At 51.6% G+C, this 24,687-nt stretch overlaps 9 protein-coding genes across 9 annotated transcripts; 3 read left to right on the plus strand and 6 right to left on the minus strand.

Annotated features, from left to right (window-relative positions):
- Window positions 1-6,954: 6,954 nt before the first annotated feature.
- On the minus strand, window positions 6,955-7,961 carry MYCGRDRAFT_97917 (uncharacterized protein; the record flags this gene model as incomplete). Its single annotated transcript, XM_003847024.1, has 3 exons — window positions 6,955-7,107; window positions 7,547-7,794; window positions 7,952-7,961. 3 exons carry the CDS (start codon window positions 7,959-7,961, stop codon window positions 6,955-6,957), a joined length of 411 nt encoding a protein of 136 aa, XP_003847072.1.
- Window positions 7,962-9,902: 1,941 nt separating this feature from the next.
- MYCGRDRAFT_111784 (uncharacterized protein) lies at window positions 9,903-11,328 on the minus strand (the record flags this gene model as incomplete). Its single annotated transcript, XM_003847023.1, has 4 exons — window positions 9,903-9,977; window positions 10,077-10,323; window positions 10,384-10,655; window positions 10,708-11,328. 4 exons carry the CDS (start codon window positions 11,299-11,301, stop codon window positions 9,903-9,905), a joined length of 1,188 nt encoding a protein of 395 aa, XP_003847071.1.
- A 297-nt stretch (window positions 11,329-11,625) lies between these two features.
- MYCGRDRAFT_97919 (uncharacterized protein) lies at window positions 11,626-11,940 on the plus strand (the record flags this gene model as incomplete). The annotated part of the gene is made up of 1 exon (XM_003846941.1): window positions 11,626-11,940. One exon carries the CDS (start codon window positions 11,626-11,628, stop codon window positions 11,938-11,940), a length of 315 nt encoding a protein of 104 aa, XP_003846989.1.
- A 1,451-nt stretch (window positions 11,941-13,391) lies between these two features.
- MYCGRDRAFT_97920 (uncharacterized protein) lies at window positions 13,392-15,181 on the plus strand (the record flags this gene model as incomplete). The annotated part of the gene is made up of 6 exons (XM_003846942.1): window positions 13,392-13,404; window positions 13,647-13,654; window positions 13,794-13,902; window positions 14,234-14,304; window positions 14,417-14,451; window positions 14,938-15,181. 6 exons carry the CDS (start codon window positions 13,392-13,394, stop codon window positions 15,179-15,181), a joined length of 480 nt encoding a protein of 159 aa, XP_003846990.1.
- Window positions 15,182-15,919: 738 nt separating this feature from the next.
- On the minus strand, window positions 15,920-16,750 carry MYCGRDRAFT_97921 (uncharacterized protein; the record flags this gene model as incomplete). The annotated part of the gene is made up of 1 exon (XM_003847022.1): window positions 15,920-16,750. The coding sequence occupies one exon, from the start codon at window positions 16,748-16,750 to the stop codon at window positions 15,920-15,922; it is 831 nt and encodes a 276-aa protein (XP_003847070.1).
- Window positions 16,751-18,742: 1,992 nt separating this feature from the next.
- MYCGRDRAFT_106667 (uncharacterized protein) lies at window positions 18,743-19,202 on the plus strand (the record flags this gene model as incomplete). Its single annotated transcript, XM_003846943.1, has 1 exon — window positions 18,743-19,202. A coding segment is annotated over one exon (214 nt), but the record flags the coding sequence as incomplete, so codon positions are not given.
- MYCGRDRAFT_97922 (uncharacterized protein) lies at window positions 19,201-20,292 on the minus strand (the record flags this gene model as incomplete). The annotated part of the gene is made up of 1 exon (XM_003847021.1): window positions 19,201-20,292. The coding sequence occupies one exon, from the start codon at window positions 20,290-20,292 to the stop codon at window positions 19,201-19,203; it is 1,092 nt and encodes a 363-aa protein (XP_003847069.1).
- Window positions 20,293-21,069: 777 nt separating this feature from the next.
- Window positions 21,070-21,914, minus strand: MYCGRDRAFT_106672 (uncharacterized protein; the record flags this gene model as incomplete). The annotated part of the gene is made up of 1 exon (XM_003847020.1): window positions 21,070-21,914. One exon carries the CDS (start codon window positions 21,780-21,782, stop codon window positions 21,435-21,437), a length of 348 nt encoding a protein of 115 aa, XP_003847068.1.
- A 617-nt stretch (window positions 21,915-22,531) lies between these two features.
- Window positions 22,532-23,128, minus strand: MYCGRDRAFT_106674 (uncharacterized protein; the record flags this gene model as incomplete). The annotated part of the gene is made up of 2 exons (XM_003847019.1): window positions 22,532-22,941; window positions 23,012-23,128. The coding sequence occupies one exon, from the start codon at window positions 22,890-22,892 to the stop codon at window positions 22,671-22,673; it is 222 nt and encodes a 73-aa protein (XP_003847067.1).
- Between the last annotated feature and the right edge of the window lie 1,559 nt (window positions 23,129-24,687).

The following is a 24,687-nucleotide window of genomic DNA, read 5'->3' on the forward strand; positions in this document are numbered from 1 at the left end:
TAAGCTAGCGACTATATCTACTATAGCTATCGCTCCTACTCCTTAGCTACCTACCGACCTTCTCGTCTACGATAAGCCTACTATAGCTACCTCTAAAGACTTCTAGTACATCTCCGACCTCTAATAGAACGATACCCTCGTTAGAGCATAGAGTAGCAATAAAAACACTAAGAAGAGCGGACGTTAGATGCTTATAAGATACGATTATGTACGTAGAGTTATAGAGACGGACGAAGGTAATATAGCTCGTACGGCTCTTAGTAAGGCTCGTAGGCTAATAAAAAAAAATAGGCATTCCGGCGGTTACCGAGTACGGCTAGTATAAGGATCGCGGACTCGAGTATAAGACTTCTACGACTCTCCCTACCTACGCCTACTACTACTATAAGGGCAAGCCTCCGTGTTTTGCTAGAGATTAGGTTAAGATTAAGGAGGAGCCGGTAGAAAAGAAGTCTATATTAAAGGAGGTAGTTAGTAGTATACGAGGTAAGATAAATAAGGCGTAGGACAAGATCGCTACGTTAGAGTCGGAGGTGTCGGATTTAAAGCGTAAGATTAGCGGTTTAAGGGGCTTAAAAGGTTAGCTAAAGGAGGAGCTAATTAAGGAGATTATAGACGAGGTTAATAACGTACGGAGTAAGTTAAAGGCTACTATTACTAAGATTAAGTAGTCGGTGTTGTAGTATTAGCGTACTATTAACGAGAAGTTCGGTAGACTAGGCGTAATAGATTGATAGATAGATCGATTTAGCCTACGAGCTCTCCGCGAGCCTTACGAGCCTATACGTTAATACCTAAATAAATGCGTTAGTTGCTATATATCTCCTTAAATCCCTCGTTTTTACGCTTACGAGCTAGCCGTTTTAGCCTACGAGTACGCCGCGAGCCGTTTTTAAGGAAGAGAATTAAGATATTAAGCTATTAAGATATAAGATATACGTTTATTGCTCCTTCTAGCTACGAGCTATTCCGTTTAGTCCGCGAGTACGTAACGAGTAAGTCGTCGGTAGCGTATATTTATTAGATTCGTATATATTAGTCCTTCTAGTTAGCCCTACCCTTCTCGGTAAGCTTAATAGTCCGCTCGCTCCGTCTAGTACTAACAACTACCGGCTCGTTAACCTTCTTCTTCTTCTTTATCTTCTACTACTAAACGACCGGCTCGGCGACCTCCTCTAGCATCTCTAAACCCCCTTAATTAGTAGTACTAGTAGTAGTACTAGGGGCCTTCGACTTTAACTAAGGCGTTAGTATCGTCGTTGTCGCTAACGAAGAGGGCATCGTCGAGTCCGAAGGGATCGCTAGCGTACTAGCTACTACGGAGGTAATCGTCGAAGAAGTACTATTCTCCTTAGCTCGGTTCGCGATAGCTTCCTTAGCCCTTACTATATCGTCTAAGCTGTCCGTATTAGGGTCGAGTAGAATATAGTCGTTAGGCTAGCTTACCGGCGATAATTAGAGGTCGCGGCTAGTAGGGCGTTTAGAGCTAGAGCGCTACTAAGGCTAAGGGCTAGAACGCTCCGGATCCTACGAGGAGCTAAGGGTAGTGCGAGCTATACGAGAACGGCTTGCGAGCCCTATAGACTAATCTACGAGCGCCTTAATATTACTACCGGACGGGCCTACGTCTATTATAAGGTAGCGTACTTCCGGTGCGAGCTAGCTTACGAGTAGGTAACTCTAGCCTACGAGGACTCTCTTACCGTCGACGCTAGTATAGCTGTTAGTCTATATAAACGGATAGTAAATAACGCCGTCCTTGTCCTTAAATATACGCCCGTTAGGGTATAGGACAGTGCTATCGGTCTGTACGTCGTAGCTAATTACATACTAGAATATAGGCTCGCCGTCCTTCTTTACGGAGCGTTTTAAGTCTATATATACCTAGCTATCGTCGTAATTCTTCTAGCCGCTAGAGTAGATAACGTAAGTAATCCGAACGGTCGCTAAGGGAGCCTTGCCGGTTGTCTTTAGATTAAACAGCTATATTATCCTAATGGTAGTGTTCGTAGCGGCTACGTTGTTAGCGCCGAGCTTAATAGGCTAATTCCTACTATACTCCTTCGTTAAGTAGATGTCGTAGTAGGGCCTCTTATCTCGCCGCTACTTTGTAGCTACGCTCTCGTTTATTAGATACTCTAAGAAGAGCCTTCTACGGTCGTACCTCTAAGCGTTTTAGAGAATAGTATCTATCTCGGCAATAATGCCTTAAGCTTACTACGAGATCTTATTACGTTTGTCGGAGTAGACCGGCGTTATATTATCGTTAGCGTCCTCGCCGTCTATAGGAGGCTCCGGATCTATAAGGGTAATAGTATAAAGGAAGCACTTAGTAGTAAATAGTAGTAGTAGCTTATCCTTATCGTCCTAGGTACTACCTCTCCTCGCACCCTTACTATTAGCTAATACCTCCCTTAAACGCTTAGCCCTCTTAGCCTCCTTTAATAAGTTAGCGGTAGCGTTAGGTAACTTACGGGCCTTCGTCTTAGCTACCTTCTTTATCTTAGCGTTCGTATAGCTCTACGGAATAAAGAAGCCTTCGCGAGCACCGGAGCTAGGAGGGGTAGGCTAGCGCTCGTAGTCGCTCGTAGGCTCGCCGTCGTTGCTCGCTAGAGCTACTCGCGAGGGTAGAGGGTAGCTGTAGAAGCTATAGTTCTTATCGCCGAGGGAAGTATAAGAGGTGTAGGGTAGAGCCGTAGGATTACGGTAGAATTAAGAGGTAGCTATAATAAGTAAGAGGAAGAGGAAGAGGAAGAGGAAGAGTAGGAGGGCTTAGTCGAATATAAAGCTATTAGCACGGAAGAAGTCCCTTATACGGTTACGCGGCTATAAATTAGCGCCCTTCGGAGGGGTCTAAAACTCTACGAGGTTATTGCTAGCGGCAAGGTAACGAGTAGTAGCATCGCGGAGGTACAGATATGCTTCTATATAGATCTTATCCTCGTTAGCGTCTAGCTCGCGACTATCTAGCGTCTCCGGATAGCTACTAGCTACTAGCATCTCGGAAGCCTATAGTAGAGTCGGCGGAGGAAGGTATATAACAAGATCTATAAATAGTTAGCGCTCGCTACTACTCGTAAAACGCTCGTAACGCTAGTAGGGCGAGAAGCTAGCCTATAAGCTTATAATCCCTACACCGCTCCTTAACCCTAGTCGTCTCGTAACCGCTCGTAGCCGCTCGTAGCCGCTCGCTCGTACGTAGGGGATACTAACCGAATTAAGTATACTAATCCGCTATCCGCTAGATACGCGGATGCTCTATATTAAGGTAGATTCTACGATCCTCTACGCTATTAGGAGGGTACTCGTAGTTCTTAGTAGGGATTCCCTTTAAGTGCCCTTCGACTTTAGCCTACTTCCGAATAGCGTAGTCGTTATAGCTATTAATAAACAGCTTAACCGTAAACCGGAGGATTAGAACGTAGACAGTAAGGAACGCTATACGGTCAGCCCTATTATCCTCGCTATAGAAGCCTTTATCGCGAAGCCGGTAGAAGAGATTACGCTATCGATTCTATACTACGGTTGTACTAAGACCCTAGAAGCGCTCGATCGTTTAATTGCCCTTACTCGTTATATACTAGAAGCTATTACGGAACTTAATGCTCTAACCCTCCTAAAGTTTACGGTAGAAGAGGTATATATTAGCTATTATAGGAGTCTCTACGCCGTAATCCGCCCGCATAATCTATATATAAATAGAGTTAGTAGAGCTACGAGCACAGTATAACCGGTTGCGAGCCTACCTTTAGCGTAAAGCTAAGCTCTCGGACTATATCTAAATACTACTTAGAGACCGAGAAGACCGTCTTAGCTATAGTGCCTACGTAGATCTATATAATCTTCCGTATATATATATCGATATAGGCGTAGAAGTAGATACTAAAGGTCTCGAACTTATAGTAGGCATCTACCGACTATATATAATTAGGGCCCTTAGCCTTTAGACGACCGCGCTTAACATCCTCCTTACTACCCCTCCGGCGGCGTACATTATAACCTATAGGATTAAGGGTATACGCGATGTAAGATATACGGTCCCTACGAGTAGGCGAGCGTTAGCGTACAAGCTAGGCGGAGGAGTTTACGAGTAAGGGAAGTAGCGTAAATTAGGGTTTACAAGCGGACGAATCTAGCCTACGAGCGTACCTACGAGCGTACTTACGAGCGTATATATAGACCTTCCTATTAGGTAGAATTCCTTCTATAGGTACCTTACTAACCGCTTATATCTATAGTTATCTAGAGCACCGCCTATAATTATCCCCTCTAACGCTATCCGTATAATCTTATCGTACTCCGGCTAATCGTCCCTTAGAGTTAATCGATATAAGCCTAGCTCCTTCCGGATCGTTCTTAACTACCTTAATAAGAGCTTAAAGCTGTCCTTCTTTAAGTTCCTTAGTAGCCTCTTATCCTTCGAGTCCTATCTCTAGAAGAGCTCCTTAATCCTTATATATAGTAGTGCCCTATATTCTATATCTTTATAGACCTTTAGCCGTATTAATATACCTTAGGCCTAGAGCTTCTCGCGGAATGTTCGTAGGCTAATTAATACGCCCTTCTCGTCCTTTAGCTATTAGATTACGGCGTCCTACGTCTACTTGGAAACTCTAAGAAGGAGCTCGATCTCCTCTCGAAGGTAGTCGATATCGATGCGAGGGCGTAGTATAGCGACGGCGAGGGCGACGGCGACGGCGAGGGCGAGGGCGAGGGCGAGGGCGAGGGCGAGGGTAGTAAGGGTAGTAAGGGTAGTAAGGGTTTAAAGAAGAAGAACGATATTGCGAGCAAGAGAGGTAGACGTTGCGAGCGCTTAGTAAGCCTTAACATCGATAAACGAGGTTTTTCAGAATCGATGAATCCGCCTAAATGTCACTATAGGCCGCGATCCGGATCGAAGATTCTCATGACGGACTCACTTTCGAAGCCAACGAAGTATCCGGGCCACGATCTCAGATTAAGGAGGCTTTTCCGGCGACGTTCTGGCGGGATGTTGACGTGCACTCGGCTTCCGAAAATGTGTTCCGAGCTAAGGTCGGGCTTGATGCCTGTAGTAAATTCCCAAGAAGTCTTCTTGTTCTTCATTGCGCGAGTCGGCGAACGATTCTTGAGCCATATTGCGTGTTCGAAAGCGTCCAGTGCGACGGTCTCCGGAAGCGGAACCTGCCTGAGACTCTGTTGAGTTCGCACGTCGAGGATGCTGAGGATGCGTTGTCCAACACTAGACAGGTTCGCCTCGAACATCATCGAGGACGCCTTTTCTCGGTCTGTGCGGAAACCACGTTCTGCGACACCGTTCATGTGGTGATCGAAGGACACAGAAGGCTCGATTGTGATGCCCTTTAATTCGAAGAACTTGGTAATTGCTTTGAAGGACGGTAGCTCGTTGTCCAATCGATATCGAGTGATTTTGGTGCCAAGTTATCTTTCAACCTTCTTGTGCAATCTGAAGAACACTTTCGGTAGTTCGTGCTTGCAGGTGTATCGGTCGGACCACGTGAATCGTCCAGCATCGTCTGTCAGAGCTAGGATGTAGAAGGCTCCGTCCCAGCTTGGTATAGGATATGGTCCCCATGCGTCGGCATGCATCATGTCGCCGGCCTTTTTCATTCTTCTTGTAGCTGGGTCCCTTGGAATCTTGTTCACCGCTTTTGTTGAGGCGCATACAGGACAGATGAAGTCAAGTTTGGCCTTGACTTGGGCGTTAGTGAGATCGATGCCGGTGCTTTGTGGGAATAGCTTTCGCAAGTTGGCGAAGCCGAGATGACCGAGCTTGCGGTGCCAGACGAGGACTGGATCAGAGAAGTCAATTTCTGCGACGATAAGGTAAGGTGGAAGGACTCCATATGGCAGTGCCATGACTTCCATTTCCTTGGCCTTGTGACCAGCGGGTTTCTCAATAATCGTGCGTAGTGTAGTCCTGCGTATGCGGTAGCCTTGCCGACAAGGTCACCATTGGGATTGACAATGGTGATACCTGCTGCGTTCCACATCCCTTAGAAACTTCCCTCCTCTGCGAGGTACGACAGAGAGATGATGTTGAAACGCAGATCGGGAGCGTATGCGACATTGGTCAGAGTCAGGGTTGTAGGCTTGCTATCTTCGCTGATGAATTGAAGACGGACTGTTCCTCCTCCCTGGATGGTCATTGCGTTTTCGTCGTTCGCAGTACCGATATTGTAGCTCATTTCACGGAAGTCGATAAAGAAGGATTTGTCGTGAAAGATGCACAGCGTTGCTCCTAAGTCTACAATGGTAGAAGATATGCCCTCTACTTCTTGATCTCGCAAGAAGGCCATAACTCGTGGTTGTACTTGAACAGTTCTCATGCCGTTAACTACCTCCTGCTTGCATCAATACACCCCGTCTTCCTTCCCAGTCCTCCCCCATGTCCTTACTCCCACTGTTTCCCATTCTCTATCGTCGGCGTCAGCCGAACTAGATGATGTTGTCTAAGTTGAGAAATTAGTAAGTGAAGGAGCAAGAGGGCTGGAGGAGGACGTATTAGTACTCTTCTGGAAGATAGATGATAAGGAGGTAGTAGTTGTGATGAGAGGCGCAGAAGGAGATCGTCCGATGACTTCGGGTTTGGTGCGCTTGGCGCTTGGCGAGGAGTGAGAGCGGATTCGGTATTGTTGCGCGAAGTAGTTGTCTTCGTTGAGTTTGTCGACGTGAGGCTTGATCCTGCCATTTGCGGATAACACCCATTCCTCGTAGCTGATACGAGGCGATGGAGTAGTCGAGATTCTCGATTGGGGTGTTAAGACGGTTCGTAAGTTCGTCGGAAACTTTCTGGGATAGCGTCGAGATTTTGGCATTTCCGTAGAAGTATTTGTAGCCCTCTGGCGCTTAATCGATGCCGTAGACTCCCGAGATGAGCTCCTTGTCCTTTGGCGCATTGCTAGCTGAGAGCGCCTTTTCGAAGTCTTAACAGTCAGCGGAGGCGAGGATGACTCAGTCCTTCTTCTTTGTGCCGGTCACGGCCAGGGCGACTTTAGACTTGACTTCCTTCTCCGCTTCTTCCGGCTCACTGACAACCATCACTTCCATCTTCATAGAAGAAAGAATGTCCTTCATGCTTTTGCCGTAGTTGGCGCCATTCTTGTTCTAGCTGCATTCAGCTTCAGTGTGTGCGGCTCCTTCTTTGCCGCAGTGTTTGCAATCTCTCTTTTGAGTTCTTCCTCTTGTCCTTGTCGTTGTTCTTGTCGTTTGTTTCGGCTTTGGTAGGTTTCCTGCTCTTTTCGAGAGCGAGACGTGCCTCTTCTCCGAGGAGTTAAGCTTAAAGAGTGTTAATGTCGCGTGGGATGTTAGGAATGCTAGCGCATTGTTCCCAGGTGCGAATGAAGTCTCTGTATTCGCCGGGAAGATGTTCGAGGAGTTTGACGATCAGCTGAGTGTCGTTAAGGTCTCCTCCGGCAGCAGTGATTCTCTGCTGAATGTTCTTAATTTTGTTAATGTAGGAGGAGACTCCGGTTGCAGAGGAAAATTGTGCAGAGGAGAAGAGCGTGTAGCCCATCTGTTATGCCTGTAAGGCGGACATTCTCACCATGGAGACGATAGTGTCGTACAGGATTTTGGGTGAAGTAATGTGAGCCACGCGATCGTGGATGGCCTTGTCGAGGGGTGACAGAATGGCCGTGCGAGTGTTGACGATCCGGGACTGCTGTTTCTCGTACTTCTTCTCCTTGATGGCGTAGGTTTGACATTGAGTTCGGTATGTGTTGACGGACTGCTTGGCCGCTTCTTCAATTGCTTCTGCATCGTTGCCGAGACGCGAAAGCTCGCGTTGTTGAGCTTCAAGGTTGGGCTCCGTTGGTTCCTTCAACTTGGAAGTGTGGCGTAGGATTGATTTGGGTCGTAAAGAGGAAAAAGAAGAAGGAGAAGAAGAGGAAATGATATGTAGTGAACTTGCCCGGCTGCAGCGCTGAGCAAGACCGTTAGTGAAGCGGACAAGAAGACATTCTGACTACGAATTCTCATCACCAGAAATCGCGGAGAAGAATTTCTGCTCTTTATATATTGTTACTATCATCAAGACGGGTTATTATGATATCTCACTTATTAAGACGGCTCACTTATCAAGATGGCTTACTCAAGACCGCTGGCTCATCCTCACGGCTTATCCTTACAGCTTATCCTCACAGCTCGGGTCTTCCGTGATTGTCCGCCGCCATTAAGCGTCGCACTGCTTTTACTCCCTCCTCAGTAGGAGGTCGGAGACGGTGAGAGGTCAGAGACGGTGAGAGGTCAGAGACGGTGAGAGGTCAGAGCGGTGAAGGTCAGGTCGAAGAGATGAAGGTCAGGTCGGAGAGGTGAAGGTCAGGTCGGTGACGGTGAAGGTTAGGTCGGAGAGGTGAAGGTAAGGTCGGAGAGGTCAAGCTAAGGTCGAAGAGGTGAAGGTAAGGTTGAAGAGGTGAAGGTGAGGTCGAAGAGGTCAAGTCGAGCAACCCTAGCTTCAGGTTTTGGCGCGGGCTTCAGCTTTTGGGTGGGAGGGTGGAATGAGTGATCGCACGGAGGACGTTGAGCGTGTGTAGCACCCAATGTCAGTTCCGATGTGATCAAGGTTGTAGCAAAGAATCACATGAGCCTGCGGCTCGTATAGAGTGAACCAGATATAAAGGACGATCGCGTGGTCAGATTGAGTGACCCACAAATACCCGACGCCAGAATTCTAGAAGTCGACTAGGTCAAAGAAAATCAAGTCATCTTCCTTTTGAGGAGTGAAAATCTTGGTGCCCGCAAAGCCATACATACGGTATGCGACGCGTCAACTGTCCAACGACTGATGACAACTCATTCGCTCTGTGTTCTCGCCGTGCCGTTTACCGAAAATCGGCTTGGACCGGTGCAACTCACCCGACCAGCAGCTCGGATCGCACGCTGTCCTGCTCTTGAACACGGTTCGAGTGCTGGACGGACAGGAAAATTCCTCCCCCTCGTGTGACACGGCATGCATGCACGGACATATGCAAGAGGCGAGTTATTATCATTCTTGTGCTGTCTATCATTATAGCTAATATCCCCCGGCCCTCAACCTCCTCCTTGTCCACCGGCCCAGCCTGCGCACCCGCTCCATGACCTAAAGACCGTCCCCTAGCAGTCTTCTTCCTCCCTCGAAATTCGACACATTGCCTCTCCTCCTACGCCGGGGAGGAAACTAATACCCTCTCCGTGCCCGGGCCTGATCAATCTTCGGCCGTTCTTCCAGATCCAGGTAATTGGAGTTCAACACCCAGTGCCGCAGTTGTGTTTCGTGGACGATGAGCTTGCGCGGAGGGATCCATTGATGGGTGTCGTATTATGTCGTAAGGAAGGAAGTAGAGGAATGGCGGGAGGACTTTGTCGGGGTGGAGGTCGATGGTATAGTGGCGTCAAGTGGCGAGTTGCCTGCGGCGCATTGCGAGTTTGCGCACGTACGCGGAGAGATTGTGCTTGAAGTTGTGGAAGTCGTCGCACGAGTAGTTGAGGACGCGTCGGCGACGTGGTGGTGCGGGAGACTTGTCTCGGTCCGAGGATGAGAATCAGGATGAGTGAGTGGGAATCGAAATCGGAATCGGCAGCCAGACTGGGAGGCGTGCCGTGCAACGCAAAGGACGGATGGAATCTCCAATGCCGATATGCAATCCCCAGCACACGAGCATGATTGTACATCTTAAGCCAACCGTAGAATCTGCGAGCATTGACAATCGTTTCGTCTCCAACAACAACTAACATTCCTTGCTCTTCACTTTGGAGTTAGGATCACGAGTGCGTGTCAGCATTTGTTATGCAGATGAGGACGAAGCGACTTGTCCAAATCACACCTGGGCAGTTGCATTATACCTCACGAGGCAAGTGAACAACGCCTCTCTGTATACCTCCCGCGCCCATCGTGCCAAATACCTCAGACTCATCATCAACTTCTACAGATCCAGCAGGCTGTCCGTAGCACCAAGTGTAATGTTCGCATTGACGATGTCGACCGCATTTTCGTTGAGCTGCGCAATGGCGAAGTACATCTTCCACGAGTGATGTTGAACGTGGATGAGCGGATGGACGAACAGCTCCTAGTCCTCGTCTGTAGCGAACTCGCGCACGCGCGCGAGGTGTGCGGCGCTCCAGACGGCGAGCTGGTTTTTCGCCTTGTCGAATTCAGAGACGGTCTTAGTTTCGATAGAGGCGATGTAAGGGCGCACGCGCACGGCAGCGTACATGGTTTGCGTAATAGTGGCATGGCTATGTGGCTGCCTTTTGAGGAAGGTCTCGATGACGGCGCGCTCCGAGTAGGAAGGGGTGAGATTGATCGAGTAGTCGACTAAGCGGGACTCGGAGGCCTGCAGCTCTCTGGTAGGGACCCATGCTGGGACGGGCCTCGCGGTGGTTCTGCAGAGGAGTTAGCGATACACAGCTGGCGTGCGATCGTGTGGCTGGACTTGCATGTTGTGGAAGTAAAGCGACTCCTCGTGCGGCCTGAGAGCTACGCGGAGGACTGGTGCGTGAACTTCGGCATTCCACGACGGCTCGGAGGCGTTGTCGTCTTCTTGCCGGAGTGCGTCTTTCAAGATGTCGCATAGTTGCAGGAAGTCATGCTCGTGGTCGAGGGGGAGATGTTGCTGGGCCTCGGGAGCTTTGTGCCGGGCTTTTAGCTTGCTCTCGCCCTGCTGCCGCATTCGGGCCTGTAAAGAGTTTAGAAGCGGTGTAAGTCGAATTGCGTGGTGATGTGCCTACCCAGATGGTCTCGGGTATCAGCTCATCGCCCTCCGCAATGGCCTCCAGCTCCTCACAGAGATTATCCAAGCACCTTGGCAGAGCTACGTCGCTTCTTCTGCAGTATCGGATCGACGTGTCCGCCAAGCGCAGGTCCACAGCATCTTTCATCGGACTCTTAGACCGGGTCGAGTGCTTGGTCGAGTGCGACGAGGCGGAGCCGTAAGATCGGACGTCGTCGTCGGATGGAGGCGGGAAATGGGTTGCGAAGCGATTGTCGGGGCGGGCAGCTGGTCGTCGCGATTGACGGGCCACGGGCGTTGGCATTGTCGTCTCGTCCACATCGGTGTCGTGGGAGCGCTGGTCACTCCGCAGAGGGCGTCGCTTATTCGGCGAAGGCGTGCGGGACATGGCACTCTTGTTGTTGATGCCAACGCGAGGCGGAACGCTGCGGTTGGCTTTGGGATCGACGAGACACGAACGCTTGCGCGAAGTGTAGTGTTGGCAGCGGAAGTCTGGTTGGTCGTTGTTGTCGCGGGCGCGTTTGCTAGCACGTGTGCTGCTGGCGGGAGGTGTGTTTTCGGCGTCATCTAACCAGGCCGAGACGTCCCACATGATGAGAGGATCATGGTCCAAGACGATACATGGTATTCACGTCTCATCGGCAGTGTTGTGCTGTTTCTGTTTACTTACCTTAGGTACATGCATCAATATTTCTATCGGGCGGAGGCTCGGCATGGATCGGACCGGACCGCGATAGATGCACAACCCTCTTCTCCGTCATGTCCACCAACAAACTGGAATGGTTGATTCGACCTTTCCACACACCAACATTACTTCACATTCGTGTTGTCAGGCCCTCGAATCCTCACTGCGTGACATGAACTGCGACGACGACGATATCAACCACCCAGGTACACCGGAGGATGTACCTTGAAGATGCAGTTGGGCAGTCAGCAAGCTCCCCTCAATCTCGATGCGGGCTCGGCGAGTCCAAGTGAGGTCGTGTCTCGCGCTGTCTCCGATGAGGAAGACAGCGAGAGCGATGACGGTGTGATGTCTCCCTCGATCCGGAAAAGTATTGGTGCAGATATGCGAGAGCCTGTCTCCAAGGATGAGGTCCAGCAAGACGAGGATCAGAATGTTGGTAGTGCAAAGATGGAAGAGTCTGTTTTCGAGGTCAAGCTCCAGCAAGATGATCTCGCATCGGATGAAAATTTCGAGAGCAACATTGCAACCTCATACCTGATTTGACACAGTTCACTTGACGCTCCAGCTCCAGCGCCGGCTCCAAATCGTATCGGCACAGGTTCAAAACCCCGTCTGAAATCTTCTTGCAGTCCAGCTTGACGAGTGTGAATTTTGTCGACAGCAGCATTGCGGTAGGTGATGGCCGGGACGAATGTCCTGACCGTCTGCAACTCGCTATTGCCGATGAGGGCATATCTCTTCTGATCAGGCCGCCAGGATCGCTTGCTAAAAAAGCAGAAATTAGGAGCTCAACAGGCTCGGCCTTTGAAGACTCTGCTTCGACCCGGAACAGCCAAGGATTGACTTTCTCCTTCTCTTCAAACCGTGCTTGCTGTTCCTCAATGCTAGTATCAGCTATACGAGTCGCGCGGCTCGTTCAGCTGAAACGAGCACTACCCTCCACACTACCCTCCTCCAATTGCCTCGCATCGTCCGGGTCGAATGCAGCGACAAGTACGTCTTCCAGGATTTCCTACGCCAGCTCACACCTCTTCCCCGCAAGAAGTATATAAGCTCGCTTTCCTTTTTCCTCTTCTCTTTCCTATCCTTCCTACTACTTTCCGGCATAGCAGCTACCCGCTCCTCTTTGGTCATTTTCGCTCTTCTTCGCCGCTATTGCCATGTTCTGGCGCTCTTTTTTCTTCTCCTGTCCCGTCTGCTTTCGAACCCTGGCTCGAAGCACTCCCGCCGGATCTACACGATGCTGCAACGCTACGCCTAGCACTCGCTGTGTGCAAAAGAGTGCTGCGAAGTGGAGTAGCGAATACAGAAAATGGCAAGGCTGAAGGGTGCGGCATATGAAGGAGAGTGCGGCGCGTTGTTGTGGACGGAGCTGCCGGGACGAACTACCCAAAGCGAGCAAGATCCATGTCCCTTGCATATTTGGTGAGGCCAGGATCGAGACTCTGACCTTCCAACCTCAGCCCTGTGCTGCTCAACTTACGAGCCTTCACACGATGACTTTGCTGAGGGTGCCAGCAAAAGCAAGGGACAGGGTTACCGAGATCCCGGGAGAATGGCGGTGAAGTCGCCGAGGACATTGGTCTCGATTCCATGAACATCGAGCCCACCCACTATGGCAGAAGCCGGATGGAGATGATCAAGAGGCTCAAGAAGCGTGGCAATAGAGTCGTTACCAGGGTAAGCGTTCAAAAGTGGATGAGGTAACCCGGCGAATTCCCCCGACAGAACCGCGAACTGGCAGAGAACCACACGGCGCAGTCACGTGCGAAGATTTGACTCACGACAACGCTACTTGCGGGTCCTCCGTTCCGAGCAAGTGCGGGTTCTCCACTTCTACATACAGAAGGCCGTCTTGCGCTCTCACTTTCGAATGAAGAGAGAGATCCCGCGGAGGCGCCAAAGTTCCCAAGCGGGCTGGCCTTGGGGACGAGTTAACGAAGCCTATCCTCCTTCCCAAACACCATCGCCGCATTCCCGCCGATGCATTCCCAATGTACGCGGAGGGTATGTGGGATCAAATCCACAGCATTAAAAATTCAGCAGCTCAAACATCGACCGCCCCCACCGACGCACGGCATACATTGGAAAACGAAGCATGTCGACACACTCATCACACATTCGCAATCGGTAGTGTTTGAGCTGACATGCAAGTTCCTTGGGTTGTAGACATGGGACGGTCTCCCGCCGCATCGACAGACACCGCTAGAGCCTCCCACCACATCGGTAGATCTGACTTCTTAATTCAGGTGGTAGAGTATGTAGACGTGAGTCTGTAGTGCGAGCGCAGGAGTATTTTTCATACGACGAATTACACAACCTCATCTACAACCTTTGCGCACGCCCGCAGGCGTCAGCTGCTCCCGCCCACCCCTTCTGTTTTCCACCACCTTCAGTTTTCCACCACTTTCCACCACTACCGCTTCTACTACTACCCTTCACGTGCAACGCCCACCTCTCTACCAAACAACACCTTCCAGCAAGAGACCTACGACGTCAGCAACGGTATGTTGATGTTGTTATGCTGTTGGAATCAGGTGATCTCACCCTGCTACACAAGGCAATCAGACGGACGAGTGAAGTGATAATGAAGGGTGCAATCTGCACGTACATTGGGCGGGTTGGCGCCTGATGAGATGTGAGAGAAGCCGAGGGAGAGAGCAATCGCGGCGAATCAGCATGAACGACAAGAGGGAGAACAGGTCCGCTGTCGTCTGCTCGCCATCTTCCGCTTCGGCACTACCATGGCATCTGTTGCTTCGACCAGGACACAGGTCTAGTCAGGCGGCCGTTTCCTTCCATCTCCAAAGGGAGCAAGAATGCAAGTTCTGTGCAGTCATGTCGCAACGGGACAACGAGGCCGGCGAGCATTTCGAGGAAGATCATACGAGCGAGGGAGACAAGGAGGTCAGGTCACGCATAATTATCACCAACCTTGTGAGGTCACAGGCTCGGTCTCCCATTCGTTGTTCCGTCGGCACCTGTGCGATGGTCGGTACTTGCGCTACATACACTGGAGGATGATGTGGCGGAAGTCGGGTGGGCAGTGAAAGCGTAGGTCTCATGACCGCTGTCGATCCTCTCCGAAGTGGAATGGTATAAAGGAAGCTGGTCGTTCATCGTGAGCGCGTCTCCTCATGCGCGGTGCGGTCGTGCGAGAGATGGATGTCAGAAGATCGCGTGCGGTTACGGTTGACCTGTGTCGCGCACCGAGAGCGCGGGTGGAATGGGAGTGGCTCCGCTCCTATCTAGAATGCCGGGAACGTGGCGAACTTGCTTGAATCCGTGCTCTGCTAATTCGGGCGTTTGCGAGATTGGCGATCGATGTGGCGGTCAAAGTCGGAATCGAAAGTTGCATCTCATTCATCGCGAGTACTCGCTTCATCCCTTCGAGATGGGTCTAGTCCGGTCAGACAGTACGACTTTCAAAAACGTATACGGTACTAGCCGGAACATCGCCCGTGAGTAGGGTATGCAAACAAAGCAACTGTACTTGCAGGATCATAGTGTCGCCGTGAAGACAATCTGATCCTGCGATAGTCCTTTGGATGTCCGCGAGAAGTGCGCTCAGAGTTTGCGCACAGAGAACATCCTGGCGTGTCCTCAGATATGCATTCCCTCCAAGCAAAAGCACGTTGGCATCGGTTGCGAGGAGATATTCCAGCGCGAAGCGAAGTCCAGGGCAATGACTCGTACTGATATTGAGAATGTCCTCGAATGGGCTGTACGAATCCGTCAAGAACAGACGCTTGGGACAGAGACATGGTCCGGCAGTGGAAGGTAGTAGAAGGGGGTGATCCGCTGCTGATAGGGTTGATTCGAGCGATATCATCGAGGAGTGGAGTGGATATGTCCATCTGAACATATAAGCAGAGAATTCAGGGTGAAGCTCGGATTGAGACTGGACTCCGCTTGGTACGACGTCGATGGGATTCTGTCGACGGGTTTCTGCCTGCTGCTCGACGAAGGGTCTCGCTCTGGCCACGGGATCTCGAGCGTATTGACCAACATGTTGACCATCACCTCGATATGGCGGAACTTGCATCGCCGAAGTCTCGATGGCGCGGCGGTGCACACATTAAACAAGTAATTCGAACTCAATGTCTCCCATCTTGTCCGATCTCCTAAGGTGGTCTGCCCCGATAGATGCACTCGTCTACCGCCGAGCCCTGCGTGATGATGAGAAGGAGTGCGGCTCCGCTCCCTGTGCAACGTCACCCTTTCTTCATTGCTTGAGGGAACAACCAAGTCAGGTTCAAAAACGGAACATTGACAAATCAAACCGAAGGTGGACATACAACCCGTAAGGTACGTCAAAGTACGCGGTACGCAGCCGATCTCCTGGGCATCGGTCTAAGATGGAAGACAAAATCGCCTATCATCCTCACTGGGGATTGCCTCTACATTGAGATCGCAAGGACGTCCCAGAGTTCCGCGAAACGCATTGGTGGGTTTCCTTCCTACATCTGCACCCTTCCTCAATCTGCACTCTTCCTCCATTACTCTCATGCCCGCAATGACATCAGTTCCCAGAGCCAGGCACACACTTCCGTGTCGTGTTCCTTGTGTGACGCCATATAGTACAATTTCCCTTGCATGGGCAACTTGCCCGGCATTGACCATGGCAACCACATCCCAGCTCTTCGAACGACTGAATGGTCTCTCGGATCTCGACGTGGTCTGGAAAGAGGTCAGGTTCTTCTGTCATCCACTTTTGAAGTGCTTCAAGCATAACTCGTAGCTGGCGCGGCAAGTCCTCGTTCGTGGCTGCCGGATTGTTGTAGACCCACAACAACGACTTCAATGTGGCGAGAATGCTCCTCTGATCCCACAGCATTCCACCCTCCATCAGACAGGTTTCAGGCGTAAAGACTGCGTGTACTTGGCGAAGTCCGGGTGGCATAAATAGGACGTCTCCCTTTCGCAGCAGGATCAGACGGGCTTTCCCTTCTGGCAACCATTCGTCACCCTTACGACCGTGACTTGCCCTGTCGTCTTCGCTCATATCTTTCTCTGGGACGATCATCCACAGCTTAACGCCGAACAGGCATCGAACATACGTCCCACCTAGAACATCAACGTGTGCGAACGATGTTGAGGTGGGCTCTGCGAGTATGTTGAAAGTTTCGCATCTGTCGACATCGGATCCTCCTCGACTCCCTTCGGTTTGTTCTTTCCCCGGGCCAATTTTCTTTGCTCGTTTGGAGAGGGCAGAGAGAAACTGGAATCTTGGCTTCTTGGTGAACGTAGGCTTGTCGGCATGAGTAAACGATGCTAAGTTCAGCGCATTGTATCGCTCCTCCTGGGTGTCAATGTCGCACTCAAGCCGTTTTGCAAATGTCTGAACGTTCATGGTCTCTGGCTGCGTTTGATTCGGTCGGCGAACTTCTATTTTTGCATCGCCGTATAACAAACGGAGGGTTTTCGCAGCTGATGCGGTTGTATAGACGTCTGCATCCGCAAAGGGGTGGTCGTATACGACGATTGGTTTGTCGAAATGCTCCCCTTCTTCGATCAAAGCATCGAACTCCAAATTAGTGTAGAAGTGTACTTCCGCGTTCGCCTTCGACACTACCTCCTAGCGGCCCGGCATAACGTTCACGGGGGAGGCTTGGAGCAAAGGCGTCTGGCCACGGCGGTTGTTCTGGGAGCCAATCATGTTCTCGCTCATCTCTTCGCTCCCAATTGCAGTACTTAGCCGGTCGCTCAAGAGACATCTTGCTTGTTGTCGGCTCCTGGACGGACTGAAATAGCGTCATCGTCTCCCCCAGAAGTTCTTGAGGTGGGGTCCCGGATTCCAGGTGATGCAGTCCAGTCGCGGCTACGCCTTCCATATCGAAGGGCGTCTTTGAAATAGGTGCGATCTTTGCAGCGGTGAGGTTGTTTGCGGTTGTGCTTAAGAGAGCCTGGCGCACGTTCTGATTGGCAGTTGAGGCTGCGACAGAGATTTTACACCCTTGTGATTCATGGTCGTAGACGCCTCCAGTGGCATTTCCCTGGCCGCATTGCTCCCCTCGAAGTGCAGGTAGAAGCAGATCTGAAGAGCAATGTGCAGGCGAGGCTTCCCCTGGCAGGCCCTGAGAAGTTTGAAGTTGAACATCGTCCAGGATGCGCTCGCCGACTCCGCTGTTTGTTTCCATCACAATCGAGTCACACCTCTCCTTGTGCTGGCCCGATGGTGGAATGGCAGATATCTTGCGCTGGCTGTACACTCTGCCCGACATCGAGCTGTCACACGCTTTAACCCCAGTTATGAGATTTTCAGCCGATATCACATCTGCGGCCATGAATGTTTCCGCTAGGCTAGAGCCTCTGCCAGGTGCTGCGATACGCTTTCTCATTGCCTTAAGCAGAGCATCGCGCATGATTGCCCACTTGACTGGCTCTGAATTAACCTTCGCGAACTGCTTTGACACTCTGCTAAGCGCCCGAAGCACATCACGTTTGTCCCCAACGTCTCGTAGCAGTTAATGCGGTCGCAGCGACCAGGATAAAGCTTCGAGGGCAGCAAAAGGCCTAGACTGGTCGACGTTGAGGCTCGAAATGATGCTGGCGTCAATAGTTGGAAGTAGTGCAGAGATTCGTGTGTCCAAGACAGCCCAACGATGCTCCGCGTTTTCGTCCCAGCCTACGGAAGCCTTGAATGCGTCGCAGACAGATGTGTACCAACTACGAACCGTTGTGGCGTCACAGTACGGGAACTCTCCCATCAGCCGCTCGAGCGCTGATCTGGTAATGTGGGTCATGGTCAAGGGCCGCCGAGGGTGTCTTTGTCTCACATTGTGTGTTCGTATGCTTGTGTTGACATGGAACTGTTTCGTCCGTGGTGTATTGACGCAGCAGAACAAGGGCTGAAAGGCAGAATGAAGGCTAAGAAGCAGAATGCGGGTTCAAAAGCGAGCCGCGAGAAACGGTGATGGAAGTGACGGTGTTGATGAGAAGCTGGGAGTCGAAGAAAAGCGGATTCGATGATTACCGTCAGTGCAAACGGCGTGTTGGCGCAAATTGTTGATCATTGGAGTCTGGACGACAACACGAGCAATTTGTGAAAATGATGCTGGTGGTGTTGTTGGTTATTGGATGGTTGGAAGAAGTAAGAATCGGTAAGGTAGTGTCCAGAAAGTTGATGCAAAGAGACGCGATCAAAAGCATCAGGCCCCGAAAAGCAGAATGACAGAATGACGTCAGGAAAGCAGAATGGCGCCTGAAAAGCAGAATGACGCCTGAAAAGCAGAATGATGCCTGAAAATCAGAATGACGCCTGAAAAGCAGATCAAGTTCCCGCAGCAGATTTCCCACCCCACGTCCACCCACCCCATCAAGGCTCATCTGGTTTTCTCAAAGCGAAGAGTCGTTGCTTCAGGTCAGATGTTCTCGGAAACAGATTCGCTTCATCTACATTTCCTATCTCATCCACGGATCCTCTCTGTCCGCCGTCGCCCTCAACATTCCGCACGAGGGATCCTGTGACCAAGCAAGCGGATGGAGACGTAGCCGCATACAGCCATAGAGTCACAAAGCAAAGAGAAGGACGAGCACACAGCAGAAGACCTGAATGAAGATGATCGAACTCCTTTCTGCATTCGTGCCTACCTCCGCGAGATTGAATGTCACCCGGTACGATCCAACTTCTCTGACCCTCTTCTCCGACAGCCCGAGCCTGAAGCTGAGCCTTTACCCAGCTCCACCTTCCTACTCGCCGACAGATTCATTCGACGCCTGAACCAGACCCATGTTCACTCCGTCGTCCACATCCGACATCTCTCGGTCCACTAAATATCCATTTGCTGGGTGATGGAGGTCCTAAGGCGACTGAACCGGAGGCCAGACACGTCGGTCAACATCATACAGACTGCCGCTGAATCCAATCTGCTCATGTCCACCCTCACCCGGCATCCCCTGGTGCACTGGTGCAAACGGCATCGCTGACTCAACCGAAGGCCGGCTCCATTGGCTAACACCATCCACATTGTTAAAACTTCCATTCTGCACGTTTGCATCCTCAATGGGCATCTGCTGGTACACTGGTGCAGACGGCATCGCTGGCTCAACCGAAGGCCGGCTCCATTGGCCAACACCATCCACATTGTTGAAACTTCCATTCTGCACGTTTGCACCCTCAATCGGCATCTGCTGATACACTGGTGCAAACGGCATCGCTGGCGGAACCGAAGGCCAGCTCAATTGGCCAGTACCATCCATATTGTTGAAACTTCCATTCTGCACGTTTGCACCCTCAATCGGCATCTGCTGGTACACTGGTGCAAACGGAGACGGATGAATCGGGCTCCACCTGCATCGGTAAAGACCATCTTGATCGAGGTGAACTCGCTTCTCATGTCCGTCCCAGAGCGCAGTGAAGGATCTTCTATGAAGAAGCGTGATTGCAGCTTCGCCTATAAATGTCCTGAATTCGGCGTAGCCTACCAACGACCGGGCGGCCAAGGATCTGAGCATTTTCGCCGCGGCGCCGGTATCTAGGTAAGGACCGCCTGACGCTTTCCTGTGCTGCATCTGAATGGCGATCCGCTGCATGGCGGCGCTGAAGGCGGCTTTGAACTCCGGTGCGTCGAATCCGGAGCCGAAATGTGCTCCTACCGCCAAGGCGAGCTTGTCGAGGAAGCATAGTGTATTCGCCGACACTGATTCGATGGTTGGGGAGGAATGACTACGAAGCTTTCGCACATAGCCTTTGGTTGTTCCAAATCCGAGGCTGGAGATGGAGATGTGATTGTACACGGCAGATTGGACCAGTGTTGGCAGATCGTCATTGGTGATGTAAATATATGTAATCGGATCACGCTCTGCAGTCATCGCGGCGGAGGGAGGACGTGGTGATTTTACCGCTACCAACATGAAATCGTAGTTGACTGCTCTGAATGCGAGGGTGAGCATGTTGGGGTCCAGCAAGAGTGTGCAAGAAGACTGATTAATGCGATCGACACGAGATGCGCATGGGATATATCAGGCGTGCGAGAAACCAGACAGTGTGGGCTCGGCGTCTCGCGTACGACCACTCGCCAGTTGACAGATCAGATTCAGACGGTCGCCGGCCGAGTGCATATACTGAAGGTTTCCAGAAGTCGTGCGACGATCAATGCAGATTCACCCAACACAGATTCAGCCGTCGGTCCATGGTCGCTGTAGGTTGAACGCGGTCTGCGACGCGGGTGAGGATCAAGGACAATTGACTGCGTCGATCGGTGGAGATTTTCCTTTCTTGCAGCTGCTCGTGAGTGAGAGCTGTCGGCCACCACGAACAGTGAATGTGTTGTAGTACACTCGTCGCATCTTCCCTGTCGAGTCTTAATGCACTATCGAAGCGCTCTAGCCGCCAGCTCGTCATTGCTGTATTGCTTCTCGGAGAGTTGTTGCAGATTGGCTGATACTGGTCGCACGGAGGAGCGGCTCCATAGTACCCTCTCTTATCGATGATTGAGATAGATGATTGATTGGTGTTTTGAAGCTGAACCACCACGAACTTGGCTGATATCGTTGCAGAGCATGCAGGATGGCAATATCGTTCCTCGTTTGTGGACATTGGCGGTTCGAATCTGCTCTTGGACTATCAATATGCCGAGCTTCCTTCAGAGCTTCGATCCACCATGACAACGCTCGGCTAACTCCTTCTCCTCCTTCCCATTCTCGTCCGGCCAAACATGTCTGGGCATAGCGTCCCTCAGCAGCGACCCTGTGCCGGTGAGAAGTCCTCCATCAGAGTCTGGACTGAAACTGGAAGTCTCGAAGTCAAGGGCGATGTTGTACCTGGACATGTGTCAGCGAGCAGATACCGTACCAGAGAGGAAACCTCCGTCATTCTCCGCGTTCCAGTTCCACTTCCGGCTGGGCTACGGGCAGCCATCGTTCCTCAGGCTACGCAGTGAGTGTCTTGGCGCAAGACTCTCCCTTAAACAGTCTTTACACAAGTGAGGTGAGAGTACTAAAGAGCCCGAGCAAGTTTGCGAGGACAGCGACGGGCGTACAACAGCCCGAACGCACGACGACTACGACAGCGACGACTACCACGACGATCACGACTACGAACCTTGCCCGACTCCGAGCTTTAATCCCTCCAAACCGCCACTACTATCGAAGGCGCGCACCTCCACGCACACCGATTCACCCTTCTGACTTACGTGCTTAAGATCATCGTGGTCACCGGCCGCCTGCACAAACGGAAACCAAGGCGCCGATATCAAGAACCCCTTCCAAGCTCGGTTTCGGAGGACGACGAAGGCGTGGATAAGTAGGAAGACGGAGACGAAGGAGAGCAGACAGACGGAGATCGAAGGAGAGCAGGAAGACTGGACATTCACCTCCCGTAATGAAGTGATACAGAATAGAAGAGGTGGTGGAACTGCCAGAAGCCAAACACCGTACTTCATCGCCCGAAGGGACCCATACGGACAATCATCTGCAGCACATTCATCCCTCTCTCGGCGCAATTGCACCCGGATGCATCCCACGCGACCATACAGAAGCTCAACCCTTCTTTAACCTGCGGACGCTACATGCCGGGCGTAAATACTACAAGCTGCTATTATACAGGAGCGAATGGAGCAGGAGAAAGCCGCCGCTCTACGCAAAGTGCTAGAGCGTCTTGCGAATGACTTGAACGCCATCTACGCGAGTGCAGCCGAATTGGTAGATAGTCTGACTAGCAGATAGTTGAGAATCAAAGCGTCGCTAGCGCAAGCCCGTGAAGTGGAGGATGCTTTGTCACAGACGCTCGATGTCGCGGGTTTGTGAACGGGAGGGACGTGAAGGCGGCATGGGAACAGTCTTCGATACAACAGTCCATTCGATTTCTGGAGGCTGTGCGGATACTCCGATGGATATTACATGGCGGCGTCACGTATTGCATTGGCCAACACTTGTTAGCATACGCATGCATCATCCTAACGAAAAGAGATCGAACAAAATGCCAACTAAGTGTCTACGCATTATTCCCTTTACTATCCAGCATTACAATACATTATTACCTAACGGCAGGTAACCTGTAACATCGTTTCCAGGTTGAAACAATCCACCCAAGGTACCTTTAACCTCGCACAGAGACACTCGACCGCTCGCTCCCGTACTAACTTCACAATCCACTATTCCGCCGGTATAGCTAAGTAGTCGGACGCACCCTACGAACCCCTCCACAGCCCTCGATCTCGATACTATCGTCCGCTCGGAGGTAGAGGAGGGTGCCGGCCTGCCCGTTGAGGATAGTTATCCACGCAGATTTCCCTGCCCTGCTGGAGCGGGAGCAAAGTACGCTGGAACTTTCAAGAGGACTTCCCAGATAGGCGGCAGGCGGTGTAGGCCTTACAGAGGCCTGTCTTCGGGGACCGCCGTCTGGTATACGATCGGAGCGGGAAGAGAAGGCGGTCGGGTTGGAACGATGTAGGGTACCAAAGACTCGGAGGTAGTCTGCGGGCCGTTGTACGGGTGGAGGGAGTGACCAGGAGGGATCGATGTTTAATGACTTGGGAGAGGACGGCGATCATCCGGGCGGCCAACCGACTCGTTGGGTATGTCCCGAACTTCCTGGGTCCGCTGTGTATAGGAGTTAGCGTCGTGCGTTTCCCTCTACATGTCACCAAACCACGACGAGCAGGTCACTTACCGCTCCGTAGCAGTACTTCTTCTCTTTGAGACAGTGTAGACAGCGGTTGCGCTCTATTGAGTCTACTACAACTTGACACTCGAGATATCCCTGGCGACAGGACACACACTTCGGGCTGGCTGTTACAACTTGATACTCGAGATATCCCCGGCGACAGGGCACACCTCCCGGGCTGGCTGTTACGCTATCCATTCGTAGTGGCGGAGATTTGAACCAACGAGATACCAAAGGACTTGAACGAGCGATGGAGCGGTAATAATAAAGGTCGACGATGGTGTCGGGTAGATTGTTGAGGATGGACACCCGTACATCGCATTCGAAGCAAGGGACTTTGTGGTACGACCGACCCACTCGCTATTGAAGCATCGATCCCGAAAGCCCCGTTGTAAAGCGTTGGCGAAGGGTGCATGTCGACCTCGTTGCTCGTACAGGTACAGGAAGTGAGAACGCAAAGCGATGGAAATGTCCTCTCTCATCGAAGGACACGTAGGGCGCTGTGTATGGCGAATTCATGCAGAAGCATCAATCCTTGGCGTCGGTCGTCGGATGAATCGTAGCTTTCGATGGCCATTTGCATTAGTGTCGTCGTCGTCGTTAGTATTATCGGAGGAGGAGGAGTCGCAACTCTGTTTCGTTGGACGTGGGAAGGTGGATGGTGGAGAGGGTTTCAGGGCATGCATCCGGAAGAAACCAACGGATGTCGCACAGCATAATGCATAATGCATAATGCATAGAATGCCTGTCATGTTTGGAATGCTGTGCTGTGTCGCTAGGGCTGACGGCAACCCGCCCCACGTCCGATGCAAGATGCGGATAGACGAGCAGAGACTCCCGTCCTTGCCATTATGCCTTCAAATCTACTGCGTGCGCATACCGACGGTCTCGTAAGCCGGTTGCCTCCTCGCCTCTGCATCGTCCATGAGGCCACCAATGTAAGAACACCAAGCCTCGACGATGCTGTCGAGAATTCCGCTTCCTACTACCCGCACCGCACTGTGAGCCAACGAGCTATGCTCTTTTGCAGTTATACTCGGCGATACTGGGCCGTGTCAGATCTGCATTCAACATCTAGAGACTATGCGTGTCGACCAAGACTTCAGCATACTTGCGCTCTCCCAGCGCGTTGCGTTTCGCATCTGGACTACGCCATGTCACGGCTTCCGCTGTTGCGCTCAGACATCGCGAAGCTCGATGCCGCGCTGAGTCGAGCCGCTGGTGCACTCTCGTGGACCTGTTGAAGGTGGTGATGACCTCCGAACCCGAGAGCATCTTCCTGTTCTTTCACCGCATCGAAATTCGCTCCCGGCCAGGCGGCCTCGGACATGAAAACGTGCGTAAACCCAAAACCATGCATCTTCACGTCCTCGGACCTCAACATGATGATGGTCTGGATGCGGACCTAGATGCTGAACGATGACGCGGCCGATATGCCCACCCGCGCCATGAGCGTGGCCGGCTTTGTCATCCTGATGAAGTCCTCGGATCTGCACTTGGCCCATAGCACGGTCTGCTTCCTCGCTGGGATCGACAGCGCCTGTGTGTTAAAGTTGGGTTGGAGTCGTACGGCAGGATTCTCATCGTTTCCGCCCTCTTGTCCAGGTCAGCGAAGTCCAACTCGGGGTCCACTGCGATGTAGGAACAGCCTACAGTCATCATCTGCCTCCACTCCTGAAGAC

This window comes from Zymoseptoria tritici, chromosome 19, assembly GCF_000219625.1.
Source record: "Zymoseptoria tritici IPO323 chromosome 19, whole genome shotgun sequence".
Classification (NCBI taxonomy): domain Eukaryota; kingdom Fungi; phylum Ascomycota; class Dothideomycetes; order Mycosphaerellales; family Mycosphaerellaceae; genus Zymoseptoria; species Zymoseptoria tritici.